At 51.6% G+C, this 26,373-nt stretch overlaps 1 protein-coding gene across 4 annotated transcripts; it reads left to right on the top strand.

The window, feature by feature from the left end:
* Nucleotides 1-1,798: 1,798 nt before the first annotated feature.
* On the top strand, nucleotides 1,799-24,879 carry PHF19 (PHD finger protein 19). Of its 4 annotated transcripts, none has more exons than XM_054236386.2 (15): nucleotides 1,799-2,036; nucleotides 5,699-5,899; nucleotides 6,661-6,742; nucleotides 9,914-10,009; nucleotides 10,481-10,581; nucleotides 11,097-11,245; nucleotides 13,423-13,518; nucleotides 14,578-14,646; nucleotides 14,844-14,964; nucleotides 16,542-16,609; nucleotides 17,940-18,101; nucleotides 18,681-18,768; nucleotides 19,519-19,604; nucleotides 20,504-20,599; nucleotides 22,356-24,879. In XM_054236386.2, the coding sequence occupies exons 1-15, from the start codon at nucleotides 1,974-1,976 to the stop codon at nucleotides 22,696-22,698; spliced, it is 1,821 nt and encodes a 606-aa protein (XP_054092361.1). In that variant the 5' UTR covers nucleotides 1,799-1,973; the 3' UTR covers nucleotides 22,699-24,879. The 4 variants fall into 4 exon arrangements, with proteins under 4 accessions (XP_054092361.1, XP_002743304.1, XP_078231508.1 ...); XM_002743258.7 differs by lacking the exon at nucleotides 1,799-2,036 and adding an exon at nucleotides 3,126-3,373; XM_078375382.1 differs by lacking the exons at nucleotides 1,799-2,036; nucleotides 10,481-10,581 and adding an exon at nucleotides 3,126-3,373.
* The last annotated feature ends 1,494 nt before the right edge of the window (nucleotides 24,880-26,373 follow it).

The following is a 26,373-nucleotide window of genomic DNA, read 5'->3' as shown; positions in this document are numbered from 1 at the left end:
TCTCGCCCACTGCAACTTCCGCCTCCTGGATTCAAGCAATTCTCCTGTCTCAGCCTCTCAAGTAGCTGGAACTACAGGTATGTGACACCGTGCCCGGCTAATTTTTGTATTTTTAGTAGAGACGGGATTTCACCATGTTGGTCAGGCTGGTCTCAAACGCCTGACCTCAAGTGATCCACCAGCCTTGGCCTCCCTAAATGCTGAGATTACAGGCGTGAGCCACAGTGCCCGGCCTATCTGGGCTGGTGTTCATGGATAATTCATTAATTTCTAAATTTTCACAACTATATGTTGAATGACTGGAGCAGAGTCATTGGATTGTAGCCGTGAGAATCTTCCACTTTCTTACATGTTGCCAAACTATTCTCGAAAATTGTTTTACCAGTTCATATCTCCATCAGTGGCATTTGAGGGTTCCAACAGTGCAACTTGCTTGCCCCCACTCCCCTATATTGACAGACTTGACTCGGTGCCGGTCTGGTGGATGTGTAATAGTGTATCACACTCTCTTTATTTGCATCTCTCACCTGCCCAATGAGGTTGAACATCTTTTCACATTTTAGGCTATTTTAGCCATTTAGGTTTCCTCTTTTGTGAATTGCCTGTTGATATCGTTAATCCATATTTTTAAAATTGGATTGTTGGCCAGCCCATTAAACTCCCTCCACCTGGCACACCCACCTCCCTATTTCCGCAGCCTAACTGAATGCCACCTTTTCAATGAAAGGTGTTCTCTTCCCTCAATTCAAAGTTAGAGTTGCCTCTAAACAACTGCTGGTCACACTGTACCTTTCTTGTGGCATTTATAATTTCCTGTTTTGTAGTGTTTTTACTTCTTATTTTGCATCCCAAACGTTTTAGTTTACAAAAGCACCTGCTCCTTCATTATCTTATTTGAACCTTTATGCAACAGCCCCATCAGATGGGTAGTATTATTGCCCCCTTTGAAACAGATAAAGACACATGGTGTAGGAGGGTCTAGCTAACCCAAGACCCCACCCTAGCTCAGAGGCAGAACTGGACTGGAAGCCAGGACACTCCAATTCCATGTCCAGCTCACAACACAATCCCCTCTTATTTATCTACGAGTCAACACTGCCTCCTCCACGAGATTGCCAGTCCCTTGTCTTCCATCCACCTGGTGTCATACATCCCCCAACTCTAGTCCCACACAGTGGGGCAATCAGGATTCTGAATACAGAATTTCCTAACAAAGTATTAAGACAATGATCACTTATTGCATACCCACTGGGCACCAGGGGCTTTGCATACATTAACTCTAACCTTCCCAAGAAATCCATTTAGGTGAGGACAAGGAAGCTTAAGAGTTGACGTCTTGGGAGCAAGAATTGTTTCAAAAAAAAAAAAAGAATTGAAGTGACACACTCAGGATCCCATGGCCAGTAATGGCTGCAGCTGGATGTAGCCTCAGAGGTGAGCTCTACCCTCTGTCAACTCTGTCCCCCAGCATCCTGAAGGCAGATCCAGCCAGCTTAGAAGCTAGTGGGAGTGTTCTGCTCACATCATCAGCCCTGCCCACATTGGACACACATTCTCTTGGCAGAACATAGATAAGTAGCACAATCCTAGGGCCCCTTTGGGACTTGAAAATGTGCTCCCCAGGATTGGGAGATTTTGTGCCATGGGGCTGCTCTCAGGCTTTCCTTCCAGGTTCAGGCAGAGGTGAGGCAGGTGGTCAGCACTGCTAGGTTTTGCTGTGGTGCCAGGATTCAGAATGGGGCAGTAAGGCAGGTGAGAGCTGGAGGATCAAGGGGCAGAAGGAAGTGAGGAAGGAGGTGAGAGGACTCCTGGATCTCTGCTGAGAAGGTGAGGCGGAGACTGCACAGATCATGCTCCAAGGCCAGGAGGCAGAGCGCCCAGAGTGAGCAACTGACCAGGAATAGGGAAGGCTCTGAAGGAAGGTGCTGTCCACTGGTCACACCCGTGAAAGCACATATCCCTGTCTGGTGGGGATGTCTGCAGAGTGGGATGGTAGCCACAGAGGTGGGCGCTGTGGATTAAGGGCAAGGATGCAGGTGAGGGTTATTGGTAAGTGTTCTTCCCCACTTCCCCCAAGAATGAGTCTGGGTGGGGCCATGTCTGTCTTTTCCCCCCAGGGCAGGGACCACATGATTGGAGCTCTGCCTACTGCCTCCATCTGCCATTCCTATGACTCTGCATGTTGTCTTTCATTGTGTGCCCTTTATTCACATGAAGTGTTATGTATGCGGTATATATTTGCGATTATATCATATATTTCTGTGCACTCTTCCTCTATGCAATTTGTTATCTAGGACTATTTCAGCCATGTAGGTTTCCTCTTTTTTGATTTACCTGTTGATATCCTTAACCCTTATTTTAAAAATTGGATTGTTAGCTCACTAAATTCCCTCCAGCTGGCACACCCACCAACCTATCTCCACAACCTATCTGAATGCCACCTTTTCCAGGAAACTTGTTTCTCTTACGTGTCTGTGTTGTTACCGTGTTGTGGCTTTATGTATTACGTCCGTCTACCTTAAATGCATGTTCTGTTGTGTGTCTCTGCTGTGTAGTGTATCTCCCCTTGTGTATCTATGCCCATGGCCGGTGTGTACAGTACTTCTCTTTGCGGTGTGTGTCCTGTACATGCTATGGTGTGTTATGACCTGTGTCTGCCCGCTGTGCACTGTGTTGTGTCTCTACATTCCGCTCGTGCTGTGTCTCCGTGCCGAACGCCTGTGCTGTGAGTGCGAGGTGTTGTGTGCTTCTGTTTTGTGGCCCGTTTGGCCGTCCTGGGTCTCTGTCTGCGTATGTCTGCGCCAAGTGTCCGCGCCGCCCTGCTGGGTGTCTGTGCCAGGGTCTGCCGGTGCCTGCGCGCAGAGCTGTTTCCTCAACAAGTGTGCGAGCCGCAGTGTGCGCCATGCGCGCTGCCTGGCGTCTCCGTGTGCGCCGCGGTGTGGCCGAGCCTCGGCTGGGGGCCCATGTCCGGGATGTGCGCGCGGTGGCCGCGGAGGATGCGCGCCAGCGGGGCGGGCGGGGTCGGGCGGGGGCTGGCGGCGCTGCGGGGCCCGGCGGCCCCGGGCTCCAATGGCGAGGCCGGCGCGGCCCCCGCTAATTACATAAGCGGGACGTCAATAATTCGCGGGAAAACGCGAAAAAGATGGCGCCCCGCGCCCGGGGGGCCCCTTCCTGAGCGCCCCGGCCCCTCCCTCCGCCGCCTCCCCCTCCTCCCTGCGGCGCCCCCGCCCCGCCCCGCCCCCGCCGAGACCCCGACCCCGGCCCCACGGGCGGACACTCGGCCGGGCAGCCGCGGGCCGAGCGCAGCCGCCTCCGCCGCCGATGCGCCTGGTGGCCAGACTCCAAGTGGGACCGGCGGACACGCAGCCTCGCGGTGAGTTCTGCTCTGCAGGGCGAACTCCCCGCCACGCTCTCCCCTCCCAGCCCTCATCCCTCTCTTTTCGAAATCTCCCTGAACTTTGGGGGCCCGAACGCCTCCGGGGGCTGAGACTCCTGCGGAGCGAGGCGCTCAGGGGTGGGGACGGGGGTGGAGGGTACCTGCGGGGCAGAGAGGCCCCGGGGGGCGTGGGTGACAGGTCATTCTTTTTCGCCCCCGATCTTTAATTTTCCTGTCGGGGTGGGGGAAGGACAGACGGGCGTTTGGCATTTCGCTCACGTCCGAAGTCAGGCTGCGGCAGGGGTTGGGATGGGCAAGGCTTGGCGTCTGAGCGACTGAGGAGAGGAGCGCTGAACGCGAAAGGGGTGCTTCTGCAAGTTTTTTCCCCCTCCTGAACACCCTTTTTAAAAAGCCAACGGCCGCCCTGGGAGAGGCCCCGGCGCATGAATCATTCTCGCTTCCTGCCCCCGCCCGGCCCCGCGCTCCCGGTGCCGCGGATTTGAACTGGACGCAGACGGGAACCCGCAAACAGGCATTTCTTTGCAAATGGGTTTGAATCAGCCAATCACAGCCCGCAGGGGCCCGCTCCGGGAGGACGGAGGCGGGGGCTGGGGGGGCGCCACCCGGGGGCCCCCGCCCGGCCAGGGTGGAGGGGGTGCGGCGACTCGGCCGGCTCCCAGAGGCTCAGCGGGGGAGGAAGTGTCAGTTTGTGAACCTGCAGCGGCCCCGGCCTGGCCCCAGGCAGGACGGGCGGGGACCTCGCAGCGCCGGGGGAGCCAGGTGGCAGGGAGAGGACAGGGGTTCAGAACGTATCCCCTGCCTGGGAGCCTGTGCGCTCTGCGCTGGAGAAAAAGGAGATGGAAGTGGGGGTGGAGAGGGTCGTGGTCACGCCACCATCTGGGGAACTGAGACCCCTGCAGTGCCCCGCTCGCCCCAGGGCCCCGCACATAAACTCGTACTTAGCTTCACACACTCCCTGGCACAATGCCTTGGACATCATCCCACCCAGTCTTACAGGAGTACACACACGCACCACACAAAAACAAGCACTGGACCCTCTCCCTGTGGACAGTCATAATACCAGGTGCCCAGCGCCGTGGCCACAGGGAGGAGACCCGAGTAGGCGCGCAGGGAAAGAGCCAGGCTGTGACTCTGTAGTGGAGAGTGTGTGGAGGGGCATGGAGCCAGGTGAGTCCAGCGGGGAAGGGAGCGTTAGGGATGGCTTTGAGCACCGGTGAGGGCAGTGGAGAGCCCCAGAAGGTTTCTGGAAGGAGATTGGTGGCCCTGAGGAAGAGTCTGGTGGAAAGGCAGGAATGCAGGAGCAGCCTATATAGCACTGGGTGCTGGTAGTACCCGTTCCCCAACCCAGGTGCCTAGTGGAGGTGAACACAAGGCCCAGGAAACTGTTATTGAGTGAATGAGTGAATGAATGAATGACCCAAGCAAAAGATGAGGCCTGAACTCAGACCAGCATGGGAGGATGGAAGCTAGAACCGGAAAGCCAGAAGTCATGGCACTTAAAATGGGCAGACTACGGCAGCTCATTGCTTGGAGGAGTTTGAGATGCATGGAGGCAATGCCACTAGCAGGGAGAGAGGAATCCATGGGCAAACTGCATGCTGCTGAAAAGGATGGTGAGAGACAGGTGTGGAGAGGTTGGCATGGAGATGACTTCACTGCTTGGAGCAAATGTATATCTAGGTGAAAGCATAAGTGAGTTTAAATGTCCCAGAATTGGTTTCCATTAAATCATCTCGTAATTGACAACAGAAGGGGGATTACAAAAGACAGATGACCCCTCTACACTAGTTACAAGCCACCCAGGAGTTTTCCTTTCTAGGTGAGTTTTCTCTGGACAGATCGCAGGGAAGGGATGGTTGCAGGGGTTGGGGTTTAAAAAAGAAGAAAGAAAAAAAACCCAGCTGCTCCCCTGGATAAGACCCTCCATCCAGAGTACATGGAGTGTGTTTGCCTAAGGAATAAAACCTCAGCCTCCTGAGACAGGGAGTATGGTTCAAGCCCGCTGGGTAGGGGACTTTGTTCTGTGTAGGTTGAGAGATCTATTCACTTTAAAAGACAGTGTGGTATGGGCCGTGGCTCTGCCTTTGGCACATCAGCCTCTTCTCCTTGCCATACCTCAGTTTCCCTGTCTGTAAGATGTGAATAATATCTTCCTCATAGGATGGCCATGAGGAACCAGTGAGATAATAAACAAGCCTGGCTTATAGCACAGGATACAGAAATGCTGATTTCCTTCCTTCCCCTGATGGGCTTTCTGAAGCAGGGAAGCAAGAAGTGAAAACTCTGTTCTTTCTCTCCCAGTGTCAGGGGAAGCTGATGGAGAATCGAGCTCTGGATCCAGGGACTCGGGACTCCTATGGTGCCACCAGCCACCTCCCCAACAAGGGGGCCCTGGCGAAGGTCAAGAACAACTTCAAAGACCTAATGTCCAAGCTGACAGAGGGCCAGTATGTGCTGTGCCGGTGGACAGATGGCCTGTACTACCTCGGGAAGATCAAGAGGGTAAACCCATCCTCTCTGGTGCCTGTTCTCAGGCTCAGCATCTCTCTGCTCATGTTCCAGCTTGGCTCTCAGACTAGGGGCGGACAGGGGGATTGCTAGGGAATTCCCTTCTTGTCCCTCATGACCAAAGCTGGTGGTGGGAGGGACCAGAGCCTGGTCTTGCAGGCACCATCCAACCAGTTCTTTAGAAAAGTACTTGGAGGCCAGGCGCAGTGGCTCACGCGTGTAATCCCAGCACTTTGGGAGGCTGAGGTGGGCAGATCATGAGGTCAAGAGATTGAGACTATCCTGGCCAACACGGTGAAACCCCATCTCTACTAAAAATACAAAAATTAGCTGGGCTTAGAGGTGCACGGGAGGCCAAGGTGGGAGAATTGCTTGAACCTGGGAGGTTGGGGTTGCAGTAAGCCAAAATCGCACCACTGCACTCCAGCCTGGCAATAGAGCAAGACTCCATCTCAAAAAAAAAAAAAAAAAAAAAAAAATGAAAAGTGCTCTGAGAACCTACAAAACCAAAAAGTCAGGTTCGAGAGGATCACAGAGGACCATCTGAATTGTGCTTTGGTCCTCAGCGTTCTGACCAAGTTGTCATCAGCCAGTAACTGGCTAGGAGCCTACCATGTCTAGGAACTGCTATCATCCTTCCCCTTCTAGCTCTGCTTTCTGGAGCATAAGGAGACAAAAATGGGGAAGGAAGACTATAATCCAGGTTGGCTTTTCCCTAGCCCTTTCTCACTTGCTTCTTCCTATCCATGCCCCAGGTCAGCAGCTCTAAGCAAAGCTGCCTCGTGACTTTCGAAGATAATTCCAAATACTGGGTCCTATGGAAGGACATACAGCATGGTAAGTTTTCTTAAAATTTCGAGTAGCCCCCAACCTCCCCAGCTTTTCTCTGCTGCCTTCATTTCTTCCTTCTTTCCTTCCATCTCTTACTCCTGGCATCTGCCCTTGTCCATGAACCCCAAGCCCACCTGAGGTGATGATCAAATCTGGTTGTACATTGACTTGGCAAGGTACTTAGGACATGAGTCGTCCCCTTGAGAGTTCATACACCAGGAAGGAGGCTGGGCAGGTGGAGAAGGTAGCTCAGGGAGGTTCTTGGAGGGCCAGGACTGGGCCTCAGGCCTGTGTTTGCTTCCTGGCTGCACTGTATCACCAGCTGCTCAAAGCTCTGAGTCCAATAATTGCTTTCCATTTAAATGTCCCAGAATTGGTTTTATTTAAATGTCCCAGTCTAGGCTAGAAAGCGAATGTGCCCAGGTAATCAGAATTGTCAGCTCTAGATGCAAGCACAGTGTCCCTGATTTAACATGGGAATAAAACTAGTGGAAGCAGCCGTCTCCACGGGGCAAGGAATTCGCGGCAAATGGGAGAAAAACCAATAAAGCAGAGATGAGCCAGGCAGAGTGAAGACAAACATGCCTGGATGGAGCTAGACCAGCTTTCAGGGCTGAAAGGAAGCTGGGTTGGGTACCATCCCTGTCCTTAGAAAGCTGACATCTCTTCCTTACAGAGATGGCAAATCAGGGCCGTGTTTGCCACCATTATCCCTTCCCATGCACACAATAGATATCAGGAGTCATTGACAACACATGTGCACATGTGCTTTCAACGTGGAGTCCGAAGCAGCTACTACCTGTCAATCAGAGTTGGCATGAGAGGAGAAACCTATTTGCCATTTATACTCTAACAGGAGAAGAGGCACGGCCCCTAGTGGGGGAAGAAGCAGGTTTTAGGGTCAGGTAGACCTTGAACCAAGTTCCAGCTTTGCCACTTACTAGCTGCATTTGCCAGAGCAAGTAATACGACCTCTCTGGGTCTTAATTTCTTTAGGTGAAGGAAGGTGATAGTGAAAGTACTGGCTTCATAGAGTGGTTGGGAGGCTTAAGTGAGCTAATCCATGTAAAATGCTTAGCTCAGTGCTATTGGTTAGAGAGAGGCTGTTAATCAAGAATTTGTTACTAGCCAGGTGTGGTGGCTTATGCCTGTAATCGCAGCACTTTGGGAGGCTGAGGTGGGTGAATCACCTGAGGTCAGGAGTTCAAAACCAGCCTGGCCAACATGGTTAAATCCTGTCTCAACTAAATATACAGCTACCCAGGAGGCTGAGGCAGGAGAATTTCTTGAACCCAGGAGGTGGAGGTTGTAGTGAGCTGAGATCGCACCACTGCATTCCAGCCTGGGCAACAGAGTGAGACTCCATCTCAAATAATGATAATAGTAATAATTTGTTACTGTAAGAGATGATTCCAAGAAGCCTGCCACGTAGAGGCCACAGAACCCAGCTGGTTAGTAAAGCTTTCAAATTGCCCCTTTCTCCAAGAAGCAGTGACCAGTGGAGACCGATTTTTCTCCAAATCCTGAAATGTATAAAGATCCAAAGCAATGAGGCTCTTCTCTCCTGGTTTACCTCCTTATTGAAAGCACAAAGAGGCGGATGGAGAAGCCCATTCACCTTAGCTAACCTATGTAGGCCCACCACATGCCAGGCTCCATGGAGGTACCACAGTGATCAGCTGAAGAATAGCTTTACTCCTAGCCAGAATTGCCCCTTCTGGGCACCCGCTGGCATCTCCCGAGGTGAGAGCATAAGGCTGAGCACAACTGTAATTATTGATCCATTGCTTCATTAGGCCAATGAGGACTTACCGAGACACACTGTGGGCACCATCTTCCTGGGAGCATGTTCAAGAATAAGAGGCAAGCTTCCTGCCTGGCCATATTTTCAACAAACTTGTCTTTGAACACCTGTTACATGCCACACTGTATGAGGTCCTAGGGATACGGAGATGAAGAGATATCATTTCTGCTCTCACAAAACATTTAACGAGCTGGGGAAATAAGTTAGAAACACACATCAAAATGTGTTTAATGTATTCATACAAACCTTTCACACATAAAAACGTAGTCTTCAACCAAAATAAAATGCAAAGAAAAAAGAGATGGAGGGGGGGCCTCTTTTAATAGATTAAAAGCAATTGTAAAAACTTCAGCCAGTCACCATGTATGGACTTTACTTGGGGATCTTGATTCAAAAGAACAGACTTAAAATTGTTATGGCATTTGTATTTAAGAGACAGTTGGAAATGTGAACGTTAACTGAATTTGTTAATGAAATTAAGCAATTATGTTAACTTTTAGGTGCAATAAAGGTGTTGTAATTATGTTTTCTAAAAAGAGAGTCTTGATCTTTCAGAAATACATATGGAAATATTTATGAAGAAACGATTGGGTATCTGGGACTCAATTTAAAATAATTACAGGAAAGAGATGTAGGTGGGAATATAGCAGAAATGAGATTGGCCATGAGTTAATAAGTGATGAGAAGATGGAGTTTCATTATAACATTCTAGACCAGGCACAGTGGCTCATGCCTGTAATCCCAGCACTTTGAGAGGCTGAGGCAGGTGGATCACTTGAGGTCCGGAGTTTGAGACCAGCCTGGCCAACATGGCGAAACCCTATCTCTACTAAAAATACAAAAATTAGCCGGGCGTGGTGGCATGTGCCTGCAATCCCAGTTAGTCAGGAGGCTGAGGCAGGAGAATTGCCTGAACCCAGAAAGTAGAGGTTGCAGTGAGCCAAGATCACACCATTGCACTCCAGCCTGGGAGACACAGTGAGACTCCATTTCAAAAAAAAAAAAAATCCCATAATAAAGTTTTAAAAAATTACTTAACCATTTAACAAAACAAGTTAAATCAAGCGGGAGAGGCAACACGATGTGGTCAAAAGAACAAAGGGTTTGATGTCAAACAGCCATGGGTTTGAATCCCCCCGCTCTCCTACTTACTAGCTAAGCAAGGGACTTAACCTCTCAGAGCCTCAATTTCCCCATCTTTAGAATGGGATAATGATGATAGGCATCTCAGAGTGGTTGGGGAGATTCAGTGAGGGGCCACGTGGGGCCCAGTGCTAGGCTTAGCAGACAGTAGAGGCTGGGCATCTGAACTGTGAGTGTAAAACTTCTCATTCCTGTGAGCTGGACCTGACCCTCGAGGGCCTCTCTTTCAGCTGGCGTTCCAGGAGAGGAGCCCAAGTGCAACATCTGCCTGGGGAAGACATCAGGGCCGCTGAATGAGATCCTCATCTGCGGAAAGTGTGGCCTGGGTGAGTGGAGCAAGCAGGGCCCTGAGAAGGCCCCAGCCTGTGGGTCCCCACACACTGGCCCCTGATGGGTACTGCTCCAGCCTGTTGGGGCCTCAACTGGCTTCCTGTTTCTCTTGGCACTCCAGGGTGAAAGGGGGCCAGTTGCTGTGAGGGTTTGGGAGGAGACCCTGGAGAAAGCTGGGAGAGTATGCTGGGGTCCTGCTAGATGGAGAGGATGGGTGGGAAAGATGGGGCTCAGGCACTGAAGCCAGACCTTTGTGTGCCACCCTCCACTGGCCAATGCTGTCATTTAGTCCCCAGCCTGGACACTGACTTGGCCACCTTGGTGGGCAACAGCAGCCAGGCTCCTGGCAGCTGGCAGGCAGAGCTCCTAGGATTTCCCTCAGCCCTCCCAGCCCTGCCTCTTTTGGGCCAACTGGCCTTGGGCCACAGTTTCCTTGTGGGCGCTCACCGCCCCCTCCTTTGCTGTAGGTTACCACCAGCAGTGCCACATCCCCATAGCGGGCAGTGCTGACCAGCCCCTGCTCACACCTTGGTTCTGCCGACGCTGCATCTTCGCACTGGCTGTGCGGGTGAGCCTTCCATCCTCCCCAGTCCCTGCCTCTCCTGCCTCCTCTAGTGGGGCAGCCCAGAGACTCGCCATCATAGAGCCTGAGCTCTAAGCAGAAGGGCCACACCTGGGCTTTAGAGACAGATGGCACCTCTGTCACTATCCTTGACCAGGATTCATAGATTCCCTGAGCCTCAGTTTCTTCAGCTGTAAAGTGGAGATGGGTTTGGTGTCGGGAATAACAGGACCAATAAGTGATGCTTTACTATTAAAAGAGAAAATCCATGTAAATACATCTTGGTAATTGCTGCCTTTATTGTGCTTATTACGCTTAATATTTTTATCAGCGGAGTTCCTTCTGGGATAGAGGGGATGGATTTGGAATTGATGAGAAAAAGCTCTTTGCTTTTCTGACTACGGTCGAATATCTGCGGGTCCCCCAAGCCCTGGCAGCACTTCCCTCGATAGATAGCTGTGTGCTGACTCGCGAGGTCCACTCGGATCTAGTGGTTGACTGGGGCCCTCGTCTCCCCACAGAAAGGCGGCGCGCTGAAGAAGGGCGCCATCGCCAGGACGCTGCAGGCCGTGAAGATGGTGCTGTCCTACCAGCCGGAGGAGCTCGAGTGGGACTCGCCTCACCGCACCAACCAGCAGCAATGCTACTGCTACTGCGGTGGGCCCGGAGAGTAAGGCGGGGGGCGGGGTCCGCCCGTAGAGAGAGAGCCTGGAGTGTCAGCGGAGCGGGAGGGACCTTGAGGGCGGACGCAGCGAGCTTTGGTGTGGGGGCGGGACCCTAAGGGGCGGGCCTGGAGTGTCAGCCGCAGGGGTGGGGCCTCGGGAGGCGGGTCTGGAGTGACAGCCTCTGCGGAGGCGGGGCCTCGAGCGGGCCCGGAAAGTTGGACCTGGGGGCGGGGCTTCGGGAGGTGAACTCGACAGGTTAGACCTGGGGGCGGAGCCTCGAGGGGCGGGCCCGGAAGGTTAGACCTTGGGGCGAGGCGTCCGGAGGCTGGCCTGGTGGGTTAGACCGCTGGAGCAGGGCTCCAGGGAGGCGGGCAGGTTGAGCAGCACCCTGTGGAGGGGTGGAGTGGGAAGGAGGAAATAGTAAGGCCTCGGGAATAGAACTTGAGGAGGCGAGGGCTCAAGGGGCGGTCCCCGAAGGGAAGGCCGAGGGGGCAGGACCTCAATGGGAGAACCTAGGGCGGTGCTTAGCGTGGCGTCTAGCACTGTGGAGCAGGGCTAGAGGGCGGAGGTGTTTCTTTGGAGCTCTGTAGGAAACGAACTATTGAAGCGTGGTTAAGAGCCTGGGGCGGACACAGTGCGGATTCTCCCAGGACGTCCACGTCCTGGCTCTGCTCCTTACCACCTGTACAGCCCCTCAGCCTCAGCTCTCTTAATAGTTTCCCCATCATGTGGTAATTATGAGCAGAGGGTGAATTACATAATTCACGTAGAGGTTCACATAGTGCCTGGCACTTGGTAAACACTTTTTGAAAATGTGAGCTGTTACTGGTGGTGGTGGTGATGCATGAAAGTCAAGATAACTTTTTCACCATCAGAGTCAGTGGAACCCGCTGCTGGTAAGATACTAAGATCCTTTTCCTGCCAGGCACGGTGACACACCCCTGTAGTCCCAGCTTCTCAAGAAGCTGAGGTGGGAGGATCACTTGAGCCTGGGAGATGGAGGCTACAGTGAGCTGTGATCCTGCCACTGTACTCCAGCCTGGGTGACAGAGCAAAGACGACTCTGTCTCCAAAAAAAAAAAAAAAGAAAGAAAAGGAAGATCTTTTTTCCTGGAGATGTGCAATCAGGCATGGGTGGGGGCGCTGGGGGGGGCAAGGCATGCTATGTTGGGGCCACTGTGAAGGGAATTCTTATATGCGGCAAGAGTCTGATTCTTCCTTGCCGACCTGGACCTCTGTGTAGCCGTGTCAGTTCTCCCTTGGGCTGAGTGCACCTGGCATCACCAGAGATGTAAGAGGTAGGGTCTCTACCCTCAGTACATTCACCCTTCAAGACCTCCTGAAGTCCTGAATCTCAGCCCCAAGCTCCAGCTGGGTAATTTGGGCAGTGATTGAACTACTTCATCTCTCAAATGGCTTAACTTCAGGCCCATCAGCTTCCCTAAGTATTCCCTAAGTATGCTTACGGGAAACCTTTCCTGCATAACGCAGTGCTTCTCAATGCATATGGGCAGAGTTACACAGGATGCTTGTTAAAAAATGCATCCCAGAGGCTTCCCTAAAGATTGAATAGGTTTGTGGTGGATCAAGGAATCTGTATTTTAATCTGGACCTCATCTGACAAGGTGTCAAGAAAGCATTGAGCATTTCGCTCTTCTTATTCCATGAATACTTGTTGGATGACCATCATAGGGCAGATACAGTTGCAGGTCAGAAAAGCCAGATGTAATCTTGCCCCCATGTAGCTTACAGAAACCATTATTCTCCCATGAAGTCTCCAAGGCAAACATTTTCCTGTCAGCAGTGTGTGTGAAGCAACAAGTCCAGAAATGGTGCCCCGTTGTGGCGTGGCAAAAAGAGCGCAGCTTTTGAAGTTAGGGAGACTAGAATTTGAATCACCATCCTCCACTTGCCTTCTGAGTGAGCTTGAGCAAGCCATTTCACCTGTGACTCATCTGTAATATGAGGACAGTGGTCTATCTTTTACCAAGTGGTGAGGTCAAATAAGATAGTACATGTCCAACTCCCAGGTCCTCCCTTGGCACAGCCTAAGTGCTCCATAACTATAAATTCTCTTCCCTTTCTGCCAGTGGAGGGCAAATTTAAGTTGGGAAAGGTTGCCAAGGCCCACACCTGGCTGGGAGTGTGGTCCTGGCTGACCTTGGCTCTTCTGTCTCTCCAGATGGTACCTGCGGATGCTGCAATGTTACCGATGCAGACAGTGGTTCCACGAGGCCTGCACCCAGTGCCTCAATGAGCCCATGATGTTTGGAGACCGGTAGGTGCTAATTTGGTCCAACTGGGCCTTGGGCGTGGTGGGGAGGGACCAGGGATGGCAGCAACAACTCCTGCAGGTTGACTGCCAGCCCCCTGATAAGAGGGAGGCTGTGACAATGTATGCTTACCTGTTTACTGGAGGCAGCTCAGGGTAGGGGATCCCTCCAGCTATGCAGGGCCAGGAGGCAATAAAGAAGTACGCTGGCTGGTCGCAGTGGCTCAAGCCTGTAATCCCAGCACTTTGGGAGGCCGAAGCAGGCAGATCATGAGGTCAAGAGATCAAGACCGTCCTGGCCAACATGGTGAAACCCCATCTCTACTAAAAACACAAAAAAATTAGCTGGGTGTGGTGGCGTGTGCCTGTAATCCCACCTACTCCAGAGGCTGAGGCAGGAGGTGGAGGTGGCAGTGAGCCGAGATCATGCCACTGCGCTCCAGCCTGGTGGCAGAGCGAGACTGTCTCAAAAAAAAAAAAAAAAAAAAAAAGAAAAGAAAGACAAGAAGTATGCTGGGCCACATCCCTAATTGCCATTGATTTGTGGAATACCTTAGAAAAAATGCCTGCCTTCCCTATTCCCCAGTCACTTAAGTATCTGGGGTAGAAGGGGTGACAGTCTTTGCACCAGACCTGCCCAGGGTTGTTGTGGGAGCCACTGGGGAAATGGACAGCTTACTGTGGCTTCTGGCCAATGGAGCTAAGCTAAAGGAGTCATTAGGGATGTCAAACCAGATGTTATGCATCTTTTGGTTGGTGTCTCATGTCATTTGTGGTGGCGTGTGTGTGTCTGTCTCAGAGGGGAAGAAGATGACCATGGGAGCCCAACCTAGCTCAACTCACTCTCTGTGAACTCAGTTATGCTTCAGGGCAAGATTTGGGAAGGAGATTTAGGGTAGGAGTTAGAAGGATTATGAGTGGTCCCTGTCCTCCCCTGCCCTTGTCCCCAAGTGGCCAGCAGCAAAGATTAATGGAAGGCGGGTGGGGAGTGAGGGGATCAGGGAGCTGGACAGGGGGGTGTCAGAGCCCCTCCCACCATAGGCCCCCCTCTCTACCCACCCACAGGTTTTACCTGTTCTTCTGCTCCGTGTGTAACCAGGGCCCAGAGTACATCGAGAGGCTGCCCCTGCGATGGTGAGAGGGTGGGGCTTGGTCCAGACCCACCACTGCTCCTCCCAGCTTCTCCCCTCCCTTTTCCCTCCTGGAACAATTCCATTTCCAGCTATTGGGTCCCAGCCCTGCCCCTGTCTCAGCCTGGACCCAGAAGGCTGTGACCTTGGCTGAGCAGGCTGCCACCTTACCTGGCCCCACTTCCTTACCCCCTTCCCCAGGGTGGACGTGGTTCACCTGGCCCTCTATAATCTGGGGGTACAGAGCAAGAAGAAGTACTTTGACTTTGAGGAGATTCTGGCCTTTGTCAACCACCACTGGGAGCTCCTGCAGCTTGGCAAGGTATGCGGGGTTGTGGGATGTCAGTGGCAGGAGGCAGAGAGGTTTGCCCAGGGCCAAACAGTGCAGTACTAGTATTGAGGTCTGTGAGCTCTCACCCTTGAGTTGCTGCATCCCTGAGTCCAGGCCTCTGAGCCTGTGTCCTTTAAGGGCTGTCCTAACCCCAGATTTTGGCAGTGGGCAGGTTGGGGCCTCTCCAGCTCAGTGGAGGGGAGCTGAGGGGCCTAGGTCAAGCCTGGCTGAAACACAGCTCTCTGCTGAGTGTTTGACCCACTCCAGATTTCCTGGCTGGGATGCAACATGGAGTGGGTCTGCCTGATGCTGATCCTGTGCTGAATAGTGGGTCATCAGGGGCCTGGGAGCCTCAGATCCATAGAGTGAAGTAACAGAGACTTTCAGGAAGTCAGAGCTAGAGAGTGACTTGCCTGTGGTCAGCAGAGCTTTTGGGGCTGAGCCAGAGCTGGAGCCAGGACCTCCCTAATCACTCCCATGAGTGCTGTGTCTTTTTTCCTAAAGACATCCTTAGAATCCTCTCCATCACATACAGAGTGAGCCATCTTCTCTACGGACTGCCCCAAATTCTTCTTTGATGAAAAGGAATTATTTTAAAAATAACCTTTATGCTTTGCAAAATACATCTTCTTTTACAGTATTTGATAATTTTTTTAAATAGATATTATAAAACCTTAAAAGATATGTAGAGTTGGTATTTTTAAATAACTTTTCTTCTGATTCTTTTTTTTAATTGTACGTATTCCTGGTGGAAAATCTTTAAAGTACCAAAAAGTATAAGGAAGTATACTTTTTAAAAGACCCATATCACACCACCCAGAAATCACTAGAACTAATGCATAGGTGCATTTCCTTTCAGACTCTCTTCTATGAATATTTTTTCTTTTTAGTGATTTAAATGATATAGTATATACAATTTTAAATAATTTTTTTTTAGTATACATTATACTTTTCCATATTATTAGAATCTTCATAAACTATTTTTTTTTTTTTTGAGATGGAGTTTCGCTCTTTCGCCCAGGCTGGACTGAAGTGGCGCCATTTCGGCCCACTGCAACCTCTGTCCCCTGGGTTCAAGCGATTATCCTGCCTCAGCCTCCCGAGTAGCTGGGATTATAGGCGCCCACCACCATGCTTGGCTAATTTAATGGCTGCATTGGTTTCTGCCATAGTTTACTTGTTTCCTTCCTGTTGGGCGGTTTCTTTCCCACTTGTCCACCATTAGAAACAATGCCACCATTTTGTATGTAAAGTTTTGTTCATATTTCATGTTATATCTGCAGATATATAGATTCCTTGATAGATTCCATAGAGTAGCATTACTGGGTCAAGGGTATGGACTTTTTAAAGCTCTCAATATAGTTAGATCAGGAAGTATTCTCTCCATTTACAGATGGGAATGAGCTTGGAGAGGTAAAAAGGCATATCTGAGATCCTGGAGTGAGTCAGTGGTCCTCACCTGGAGGACTCAGAAGCATCAGGAGATGGGAGGGGAGGGAGTAGGGGCTGGGGCCTCCCCACGCACCATGTGCCCGGGTCTGATATCCTGCCGGCCTTCTCTCCCACAGCTCACCAGCACCCCCGTGACAGATCGAGGACCGCATCTCCTCAACGCTCTGAACAGTTACAAAAGCCGGTGCGTGCAGGGAGGGAGGGTATGTGGTAGGGCCCTCTACAGGTGACATTTCTTCTTACCGCATTGCCTTTGCTCAGGCTGTGCTCCCTGCCTGTATCCTCCCCTTCTCTATGAATCATTCCTATTCTCCAAGATCCAGGGGACAACCCACCTTCTTTGCACAGCCATTCTGACCACCCCAGCAGCCTGCCACATTTTGGTACTGGGCTCAGCTCTGTAGTGGGGGGCTGTACCCCTGCTCTCTGAGGGCCCCTCCTGTTCTAGATATCTAGGGCTTGTGGGCCAGGCACTGAGGGATGAATGCATCATCCTGAGTGGGCTACAGCCTCCTGACCCATCCCTCAGCCCGTCTTCCCATCCCGGGTTCTCAGCATACACAGCTGGCCATGTCCCTCACCACACTACAGAGGCATGCCCAGGCTCCTAGGCCTGGCACCCAAGGCCTTTGAAGATCAGGCCATGCCCACGTCCTCTGCCACTGCCCCTTTACTTTCTGTATTCTGGGTGCCAGCCATCTTGAGCCCTTGGTTTCCCACCCGGAACTTTTGCTTATGCTCTGCCCTTTGTCTAGGATGTGCTTCAGTCTTTTTCACTTATTTGTTCCATCAACAAGTATTCATTCAGTTGCTGCTCTATGTTGGGCCTGTCTGGGTGCTAAGGTCATGGTGGGGAATAAAACAAGGTCCTCATCCCTGAAACTCTTCCAGACACCTCTAGGCAGAATTACCCACTCTCTTCAACATTCTCATGGTTTAGGGCCCAGACAAAGCCCTGCTCTTCATTCAGTATAAGAGGCCCCCTGCCTTCCCAATGGACAGATCCCAGATCCCCAACTCCTTTTACTTCCATTGGGAGGGCAAGGGGCTTCTTGTGCTAAAGAGGGGAGGGCTGTGTCTGAGTCACTTCTGCAGCTTCAGAGCAACTCAGCCAGTGTTGCTTTCAGTCTTCTGGGGAAACCAGAGAACAGAATGAAGTAGGTTCGTGTCTTGACCATAGGAGTTCCATTGTGAGCTGGAGGAGGCCTTGCAGGAGATGGCCTTGGGGCTGGTTGAGGCAAATAAAAGGAACAAGAGCAGCAAGAACCACACTCACTCATGCAGGAGGAAGCACAGGGAGGAGGCACCAGCTGAGTTCTCAGCTGCTACCCGGAACTCCACATCCCATGGGCTTTGAGGAAATCAAAAAAGATGTTCTCCAGAGGCCATCCAGATTTTAGCTCTGGGTCCAGTGAGGCAGAGAAGCTTGTGTCATGCTTGACCCCACCCTCCAGGAGGATGGACTGGCAGACTCCAGAGCTTCCTCCTCCCTCTGCCCGCCCCCCCCCCCCCAGGTTCCTCTGCGGCAAGGAGATCAAGAAGAAGAAGTGCATCTTCCGCCTGCGCATCCGCGTCCCACCCAACCCACCAGGGAAACTGCTGCCTGACAAGGGACTGCTGCCAAATGAGAACAGCGCCTCCTCTGAGCTGCGTAAGAGAGGAAAGAGCAAGCCTGGGTCAGTGCTCGGGGACCCAGGGGCCAGGGCTGCAGCCAAACCTGGTTTCTCTGCTTCCAATCAAGCAAGGAGGACCGGCACCCAGAGAGTCCCAACTGTAGGACCCTGAGAGGGCTAGGTAGTGGCTGAGCAAGAGCCCAGATCCCAGATCCCCAACGGCTTTCACCACCACAGCCCCCTCATTGCCTCACAGGGAGGAAAAGCCAGAGCTGAGGACCCAGCCCTGCTAGATTAGGACTTGGGCAAGGAGGTGAAGGGGAAAGCAGAGTTTGAGGGGTCCCTCACTTTCCTGGCTCAGCTGAGCCCCCTTATCCTGACACTGGGGGGCAGAGCATCTGGATGCATGTGCCTGGGGAGGCACCTTTTCTTTTTCTACCTACTATACCCACTCCACACCCTCCCACCCCTGCTGCCCCCAGGACTCTCCCTCCTCCCCAGGCCTCCCTGTGAAGGTGCAGCTGTGTTCAGAGCCTGTCTCCCCAATTGCTGTGACCCCCGCCCCTGCGGCACCTCCCTCTGGGCCACCCTAGGGCCCTCAGGCTCTGACGGGGCCACCCTCTCCCTTTTCTGTCTCCACAGTTTGTTGCCTCACGAATTCCAGCAGCAGAAAAGGCGAGTTTATAGAAGAAAAAGATCAAAGTTTTTGCTGGAAGATGCTATTCCCAGTGTTAGTTCCTTGTTTTCTTACTCTCCATTTTCACACACAGGGTCAGCACATATTAGGGCTTCCTGTGCCGAAAACTAAGTCCCCCAGGCCCAGAGGACTCTCTAATGGCCCTAAAAGGAGAAGCCAGTCCCTATTATAGCAAAGTCAGTCACTCCAAAACCACTGCGTCATCTCCCCCCAAGTTCTCCCAAGAACCCAAAGTTGGGGGGTAAGGGCAGGTAATAGTCTTGTCCCCACTGTCCAGGTAGGGACATTAAGGGAAGGGTGGGGCAGTGACTTTCCCCAAGACCACACATCAAAATGGCAGAGCCCAGCCTGGAACCAGGGTTCCAGAGCACTTTCTTTCCTCCTTCAGTAAGCATGCCTCCTCCCTGAAGCCCTCCCTGTGGGCAGGAATATTAATAATGCCTCATCTCCCAGCACTTTGTGCTTTATAAGCATTATTTAGTTGTACTGCACTTCCTGACGTCTCTAAGAGTGAAGCAAGGCAAAATGGGGAAATTGTCCCCGTTTTGCAGTTGAAGTAACTGAGGTCCAGAGAGGTGAAGGTCGTATAGTCAGCTAGAGACAAAGGCAGGGCTAGAACTGGGGTGGCTTGGCTCCCTGGTCAGGACTTGGAATAAAGGTGATGGTTTTACCCTAGGGAGGGCCCAGCCCTCAGCAGCCCTGGCTGGACAGGAGGCAGCCTGTGTGGGAGGCAGATTTCATACTCGTTGTCTGACCCTTCCTCTCTCCTTCCTGTTTCCACAGAGTGACTTCACCTCAGCCTGGAGCACCAACCACCACCTGGCTAGCATCTTTGACTTCACGCTGGATGAAATTCAAAGTTTAAAAAGGTATCCGTGTGGGACCTACTGGAGAGGTCTTCTCTGGAGACTGGGAGGGAACCAAACAGAAAGCCAAGCCCTCAGTTAAAAGGATCCCTGCTGCACAGGTCTGCCTGAAGGGGCTTTCTGCAGCAGAGCTTTCAGCATAACATCCCTGTTCCCAGAGCACCACAGCCCTCCCCACTTCTCCAACCCTCCTCTCCTGCTTCTCCCCGCCTCGAACCTTGGTATCCACATTCACCATGCGGTTTGATGCCTGCTCATCGTGGCTCATGTTGTTCCTTCTGCCTGAAATACCCTTTGCCCTGCCCTAGCCCATCTGAAAACTCAGGGCCCTGCTTCTTCCAGGAAGGCTTCACTCACCCCAGGCTGCGCTGGACGCCCTCCTTTGTAGTTCCATAGTGTCCCTATGTTTAAGTACTCCCAAGGGAGGAACTGCATCTTCCATCATTTTAGTTCCCAAATTATTAAAGGTAATTTAGTATTTTCCTGAGGACATGGAGGAGGGCTTTAGAGTCAGACCTGAGCTCCAGACCCTGCTTATCTTCCTCAGCTATTTTCCTCAAACAAGATAATGCAAATGAAAGCACTTTTGACCTGTCAAGTGTCACACAGGTGCCTCCAATCATGCTCATGGAGTTACTGGCACCAGTGCTTACGTCACTGCCAGGGGAGGGTGCTCTGGGGAGCTTTTCTTGACTTCTTGGACTTTGAAAGGTAGATTAGTAGGAAACAGACAGGTGTGATGGTGGGAAGCTCAGCTGTGGGAAGATGGGCACCCACTGGGATGGAGGATGCATGTTAGGGGCAGAGAGATAGCTACAGAGGTCCCAAGAGATCCTGCGGGCCAGGTTGGCAGGATCTTGCTGGGCCGGGTCACTGCAGGCTCACCATCTTGCCCCTCTCAGTGCCAGCTCAGGCCAGACCTTCTTCTCAGATGTCGACTCCACCGACGCTGCCAGCACCTCTGGCTCTGCCTCCACCAGCCTCTCCTATGACTCCAGGTGAGCTTCCTGGCGGTCTGACCTTCACATTTTGCAAGGACCATCATTCCTCCCAGCCCCTCCACCTCCCACTTCTGTCATGTGTGGCTCATTCTGTGTGTTCCAGTCTCCAGTGGGGGAACCTGGCCTTCTGCAATTGTGAGTCTGGCTCTCAGACCCTCTGGTTCTGAGTCATGATGGGACCTAAGTATAGGCATTCAGGCTCCTGTCGTTCCCTCCCTTTGGAATGCTTCACTTGCTGCAGAAGGTTGTACAACACCACTCACTGGGCGATTCCAGTTCTTGGGTTGTTGGATCAGAAGTTCTTTCACTTTTGGCCTCTGCATGCCATGACTTTGCATGTCTCTGCCTCTTGGACTGCAGGGTTCCCTGATTTTGATTCTTGGCTGTCTGAATAATCTGGTGTCTGTCTTCTGTGGTCTCTAAGGGAAAGAGCCATTTATTTAGAAGCCTGACAGAAGGGAAGACGGAAGATGGCATCCTGTAGGATGGAAGATTTAGGAATAGGAACAGAAATCCCTGGTAGCCTATCTTCAGTACTGCTGGTCTGTCAGCAGCTGGTCCTCAGCAGTACAGGGAGTGGTAGAGCAAAGGGATTTCCTCTGCACTCAGGCTGCACTGTATTTGGAGATACTTGACACCCTTGCAAAAGTAGAATTAAAAGTATAATGCCTGGCCGGGCACGGGGTCAAACCTGTCATCCTAGCAGTTTGGAAGATTGAGGTGGGCAGATCGCCTGAGGTCAGTAGTTTGAGACCAGCCTGGCCAGTGCGGCGAAACCCCATCTCTACTAAAAATATAAAAAAATTAGCCAGACATGGTGGCACCTACCTGTAATCCCAGTTACTTGGAAGGCTGAGGCAAGAGAATCACTTGAACTGGGGAGGTGGAGGTTGCACTGAGCTGAGATTGCATTACTGCACTCCAGCCTGGGTGATAGAGTGGGACTCCATTGCAAAAAAAAAAAAAAAAAGTATAATGGTATGACGCCTGTAGAGGTCTTAGAGTCTGTGTCTCTTGACCTCTGTTTAGGTGTCCTCTGCTGTTGCCTCTGTATTTTTATTTCTTCCTGTGTGTTGGTTGGTTGGAGACAGTCTTGCTCTGCTGCCCAGACTACAGTGCAGTGGCATGATCTCAGCTTACTGCAGCCTCCACCTGCCAGGTTCAAGTGAGTCTCATGCCTCAGCCTCCTGAGTAGCTGGAACTACAGGCATGCGCCACCACACTCAGCCAATTTCTTCCTGTTTCTTTGGCTTTCACCAGCACTTCAGGTCTTGGTTTCTGTCTCTAAGCATCTGAATGTATGCCTTGTCGTGTTTGTCTGTGTGTCCATTTCTCTAACACTTCCTCACCGAGGCTCTGGGGTACAGGCTCCTTCAGTTCCTAAACCCCAGCTGTATGTGACCTATCTAGCTCCATGAGTCTAGTGAGGGGCAAGGCAGGATAAGCAGGGCCTCTGCACTGCACGACCTCAGGAGGCTCAGTGAATGGTGCTCTCACGCTTGTGCAGTGCTGGGATCCTGGCTGTAAGATCATGTGTTTAGGAGTTGGACATTCCTAGGTTTGAATCCTGGCTCTGCCACTCCTTAGCTGGTTTTCTCCTCTGGATCCTCAGTTTCCCTCCTCACAGGACTCTCGTGAGGATCCAGTGAAATAATCTATGCCCAAGCACAGCGCCTGGTACTAGGGATGGGCTCAGGGAAAGGAATTTCTCTCTCCCACTCCTGATCATCTTCCTCTCCCGCTCCTGATACAGATGGACAGTGGGCAGCAGAAAGAGGAAGCTGGCAGCCAAGGCATATATGCCCCTGCGGGCAAAGCGGTGGGCAGCTGAGTTGGATGGACGCTGCCCCTCGGACAGCAGTGCAGAGGGCACTTCGGTTCCCGAGCGGCCAGACGAAGGCATTGACAGCCACACATTTGAGAGCATCAGTGAAGATGACTCGTCCCTATCCCACCTCAAGTCATCTATCACCAACTACTTTGGTGCAGCTGGGCGGTTGGCCTGTGGGGAGAAGTACCAGGTGTTGGCTCGGAGGGTCACACCTGAGGGCAAGGTTCAGTACCTGGTGGAGTGGGAAGGGACCACCCCTTACTGAATAGCCCCCAGGGGGTTCCAGGGGCCCTGAAAACCAAAGGAGGTGCAGCAGAAGCCATAGGCTCCCCAGCTTTCTCCAGGCTGGGATGGGAGAAGGAAGCAGGACAGAGCTGCAAGTGCCTGGCAGAAGGCCCTGCCTGCCTGCCTGCCCAGCCAAGGCCTGCGTCTCTCTTGTACCAGCTCTGCTCCAGGGCCTCCTCAGGCTCACCACCCCTACATGCTCCACACCCCCTCAGACTCTGTCTCTTCCTCTGACCTTGTGTCCCCTGCTCTGGGACCCTTCCTCCTGAGGCCCAGGTCTTTGTCCCAGTTGTGTGCCTTGACCTCTCTTGCCCCTTTTGGGTGTGTTTGCACATCTTGTGTGTGTACAGCTGGCCCACCACTGGATACCCTTCACACCTGACTCATGGGGCAGCCAGTCCTCCAGGGACCACATAACAGGTGCCTTTGGCAGAGCATAGGAGAAGATGGATGAGGATGCCGCTCAGTGCTTTTCTCTTCCACTTTCCTGCTACTCCCCACTGCCCTTGGAGAGAGGTGGCGGGGTGGGAGAAAGCCCCTTTGAAAGCCTGCAAGGATATGAAGGGTAAAGGGCTGTGTCTGCCTCAGAAGGCACCAGCTCCAGGGCCCAGGTATTAAGGCTGAGAGTGAAGGCTGCCAGTGTCAGCTTTGGAGGTTCCAGAAGTCATCTGTTCCCCACCCCCTCTCCCCTCAGTTGCCACAGAGCTGGGCCAGGCCTTGAAGGAATGGAGACATCCTTCAAAACCTGGGGGAACAGAGTGGAGGGTGGTAGTGGTGGGAGGAAAACCATGTCATGCTAAACCCGACTTTCCGGTGCCTCCCACCCCCAGACCCACCAGACACCACCCAGCAGACAATACACACCCACTCCCACAAGCTTCCACCCATGTGTGTTGTACTTTATGCCCTAAGCACACACACAGCCACTAACCACATGCCCAAGTGTACACACAGCCACACAGTCCCTCTGGGCCTGCTGGCTCCACCCTTGTCTTTCCCATGGCCCTCCATATGGAATGTGAAAGCTCTGCTCCCGCCCCTTCTTTTAGCCCATCAACCAGCTTTGGTCCCATAGGGAAGCACAGGGGACTCAACCTCTTTCATATCCCTTGCCCTTCCCTGAAACGGACAATCACTTTTTGGGATAGGTTGCGATTTTTAAAGGGCCTGCATCATTCCATTTTCCTCAAAGAGAAGCCCTTGCCAGTGGGGGTTTGAAAGAGAATTTTTAGAACCAGCATTCAAATTCTGCCTCATCTGGAGGGAAACCAAAATTGGGAGGAGGAAGAGGACCCCTCATGTTTTGCTGCTTCCAGAGATATTAGAAACTGACTCACTTGATTGGAAAATGGACAAAAGTGCCTTGAGGTGGAGGGTGGGCACCAGATGGGGACCAGCCTTGCCAACTGCTGCTGTGGCCTCCAGCTTGGCTGGTTTTGCAGGCCACCAGCAGGAAGGCGAAGGTGATAGTATAGCAAGAGGCACTGGGGGCAGCAGGCCTGTAGGGGCTGTTCTCCATTACTAGGCCTGCCCCCTCTACCTATGAGCATTCCGAGGGTCCCTGAGATAGTTTAGATGCCCATCTTAGACCTCAGCTCCCACAGTGCCTTCTAAGAGGGACCTCACCTCCTACACACAGCCCACCCACTTTACTCTGCTTCCCTGGCACAGCCCAGGCATAGACGAGCTGGCATTGGACCCAGTCTTCCCCCTTCTCAGCCCCACAGCTGCTGCTACAGGGGCCAACTGGGGCCAGGTGGAAGGGGAGCTAAGAAGCCAGCCCCTAGCCCAGTGGTGCTGTGGGACCTGGGATCCAATCTAGCTTCCTGTCTGGCTTCAGAGAGCCCAGCAACCTCCTAGGCCTGCTTTCCAGATTTCTAAGACAGCCTGGGATGAGCAATCCTGTTACAGTACATCTGGACCTTCTCTACCTGGGCTCCAGAGAGGCTCTGGGCTTGGAGAGGGAAAAGCAGGGAGGGGGTGTGTTCACCACCTGGGAGGACAGCACAAGGCCTAATGAGGTCACCCTGACTCCCCACCCCAGCATTTCATTCATACCAGATAATAGCTGCATTACTGCCAACTGACCTTATAACCCTCTGCACCTTCAAAAAGATTCATGGTTTTAAATTGCTGCTTTTAATAACATTTGTTAAAGTTATAATTAGTGTGTCTGATTTATGATTTAAAAGCTCCCTTTGAACAATCACCTTCTTCCCTGTAGTGAATTAGCTGCTGGGTAGCAGAAGGAGTTGGCTCTCATTTGCTGCTGGTTTACTGGAGGTTGAGGAGGAATAGCAGGACCCTGTCCTCTGGCCACCCGGCCACTCCTACCACTGCCAGCAACTTTCTCACCCTTACTGCCAGAGAGAATATGGAATCTTTTGTGAGTACTCAACCTTTGGGGGCAAAAAACATTAGTTGAGGGCCACTGACAGGTAAAAGATGAGAAATGAACTTAGAAATTTACCCTATTATAATACTTAGGTCCAGGCACAATAAAACTATCAGTCACACAACTCCAGACATCGTCACACAACTCCAGACATCACACAACTCCAGACATCGTCACACAACTCCAGAAATATGAAATGAGTTCTAGGCCTGACTGCTAGTTCTAACCCACGCCACTTTAGTCAGATTCCTTTCCTTCAGTTTTCTCACCCTTCAAATGCCATTAATAATCCCAGCACACCTGCTCCCCAGGTGTTGGGACAGACTTTGCTGTGTGTCACTGATTATTACTTTAAAATAAACTTCTAAATTAAGGGTGGTTTGGAGAAAAAAAAAAAACAGGATATGTGAAGGGATAGGAAAAAGTCATCTAGTAGGGAGGTAAAGGCCTTGGATTCCATTGAATTCTACAGTTTCAGGGGTAAAGTGTAGCCTGTAATCCTGAATGAAGGGCTTAGTGGTATTAATAATATCTGCCCTTAAACATCTTCATTCACTGGCTCCTGCTTCTTTCTGCCACTCCTTCGGCTTCAACCTTTTATCTGTCCTCAGAATAAAACTCCAGTGGGAGTTGGGGGTTGTTGGTAGCTATTCTCTGGACTGAAATGAATGGAATGAAAAGTGCACGACATCAGGTGTCAAAAGACCTGGGTGTAAGGTCTACAGTAAGCAGCTATATGGACCCTCCTAAGATCAATGGGCCTCCCAGGCTAGAGAGTGCCTGCTTCTCTGGAGTCTAGTATTTCCAAATTCACAACATTTATCTTTGGAATTTAGGGACAAGGAAGTAGAATTCTCAGAAATCCCCCAAATCGTAAGTTATTCTTAAAATACTTCATTCTTTATACTCTTCCTCATTATTATAGGTATCTGGAAAAACTTTATTTTCTAAGTAGACATATTAAGTTTATTTGTACTTACAAAGAACTGTGGCTTATAGAGAATATTTAAAAGGAAGATGCCAGGGAACATATATTGGATAGCATTCAAATAAATTTAACAATTGAATATCCTAGAGCAAGGTAAACAGTATATAGAATCAATTGTGTCCAGACTGTTAACTTATTTTGCTTCCGAAGTTTATTTCTCGGAACACCATTCATAAGATTTATATCAAGTATGCTAGGTTGTTTATCAAATCATTTTATTTGCAAGAAGAACTCACCATTAGCAGCCAATAGGGCCAGACATACACACTTAG

Source organism: Callithrix jacchus, chromosome 1, assembly GCF_049354715.1.
Source record: "Callithrix jacchus isolate 240 chromosome 1, calJac240_pri, whole genome shotgun sequence".
In the NCBI taxonomy this organism is placed as follows: Eukaryota; Metazoa; Chordata; class Mammalia; order Primates; family Cebidae; genus Callithrix; species Callithrix jacchus.
The sequence above is the reverse complement of the archived record's forward strand: the minus strand, read 5'-3'. Positions and strand labels throughout refer to the sequence as shown.

Excerpts from the sequence above, each read along its gene's own strand:
- PHF19 (XM_054236386.2), top strand. The coding sequence starts at position 1,974 with ATGTCTGCAGAGTGGGATGGTAGCCACAGAGGTGGGCGCTGTGGATTA. Across the intron at positions 11,246-13,422 it reads TACTGCGGTGGGCCCGGAGA|ATGGTACCTGCGGATGCTGC; the intron begins GTAAGGCGGGGG and ends CTGTCTCTCCAG. Across the intron at positions 13,519-14,577 it reads CCCATGATGTTTGGAGACCG|GTTTTACCTGTTCTTCTGCT; the intron begins GTAGGTGCTAAT and ends ACCCACCCACAG.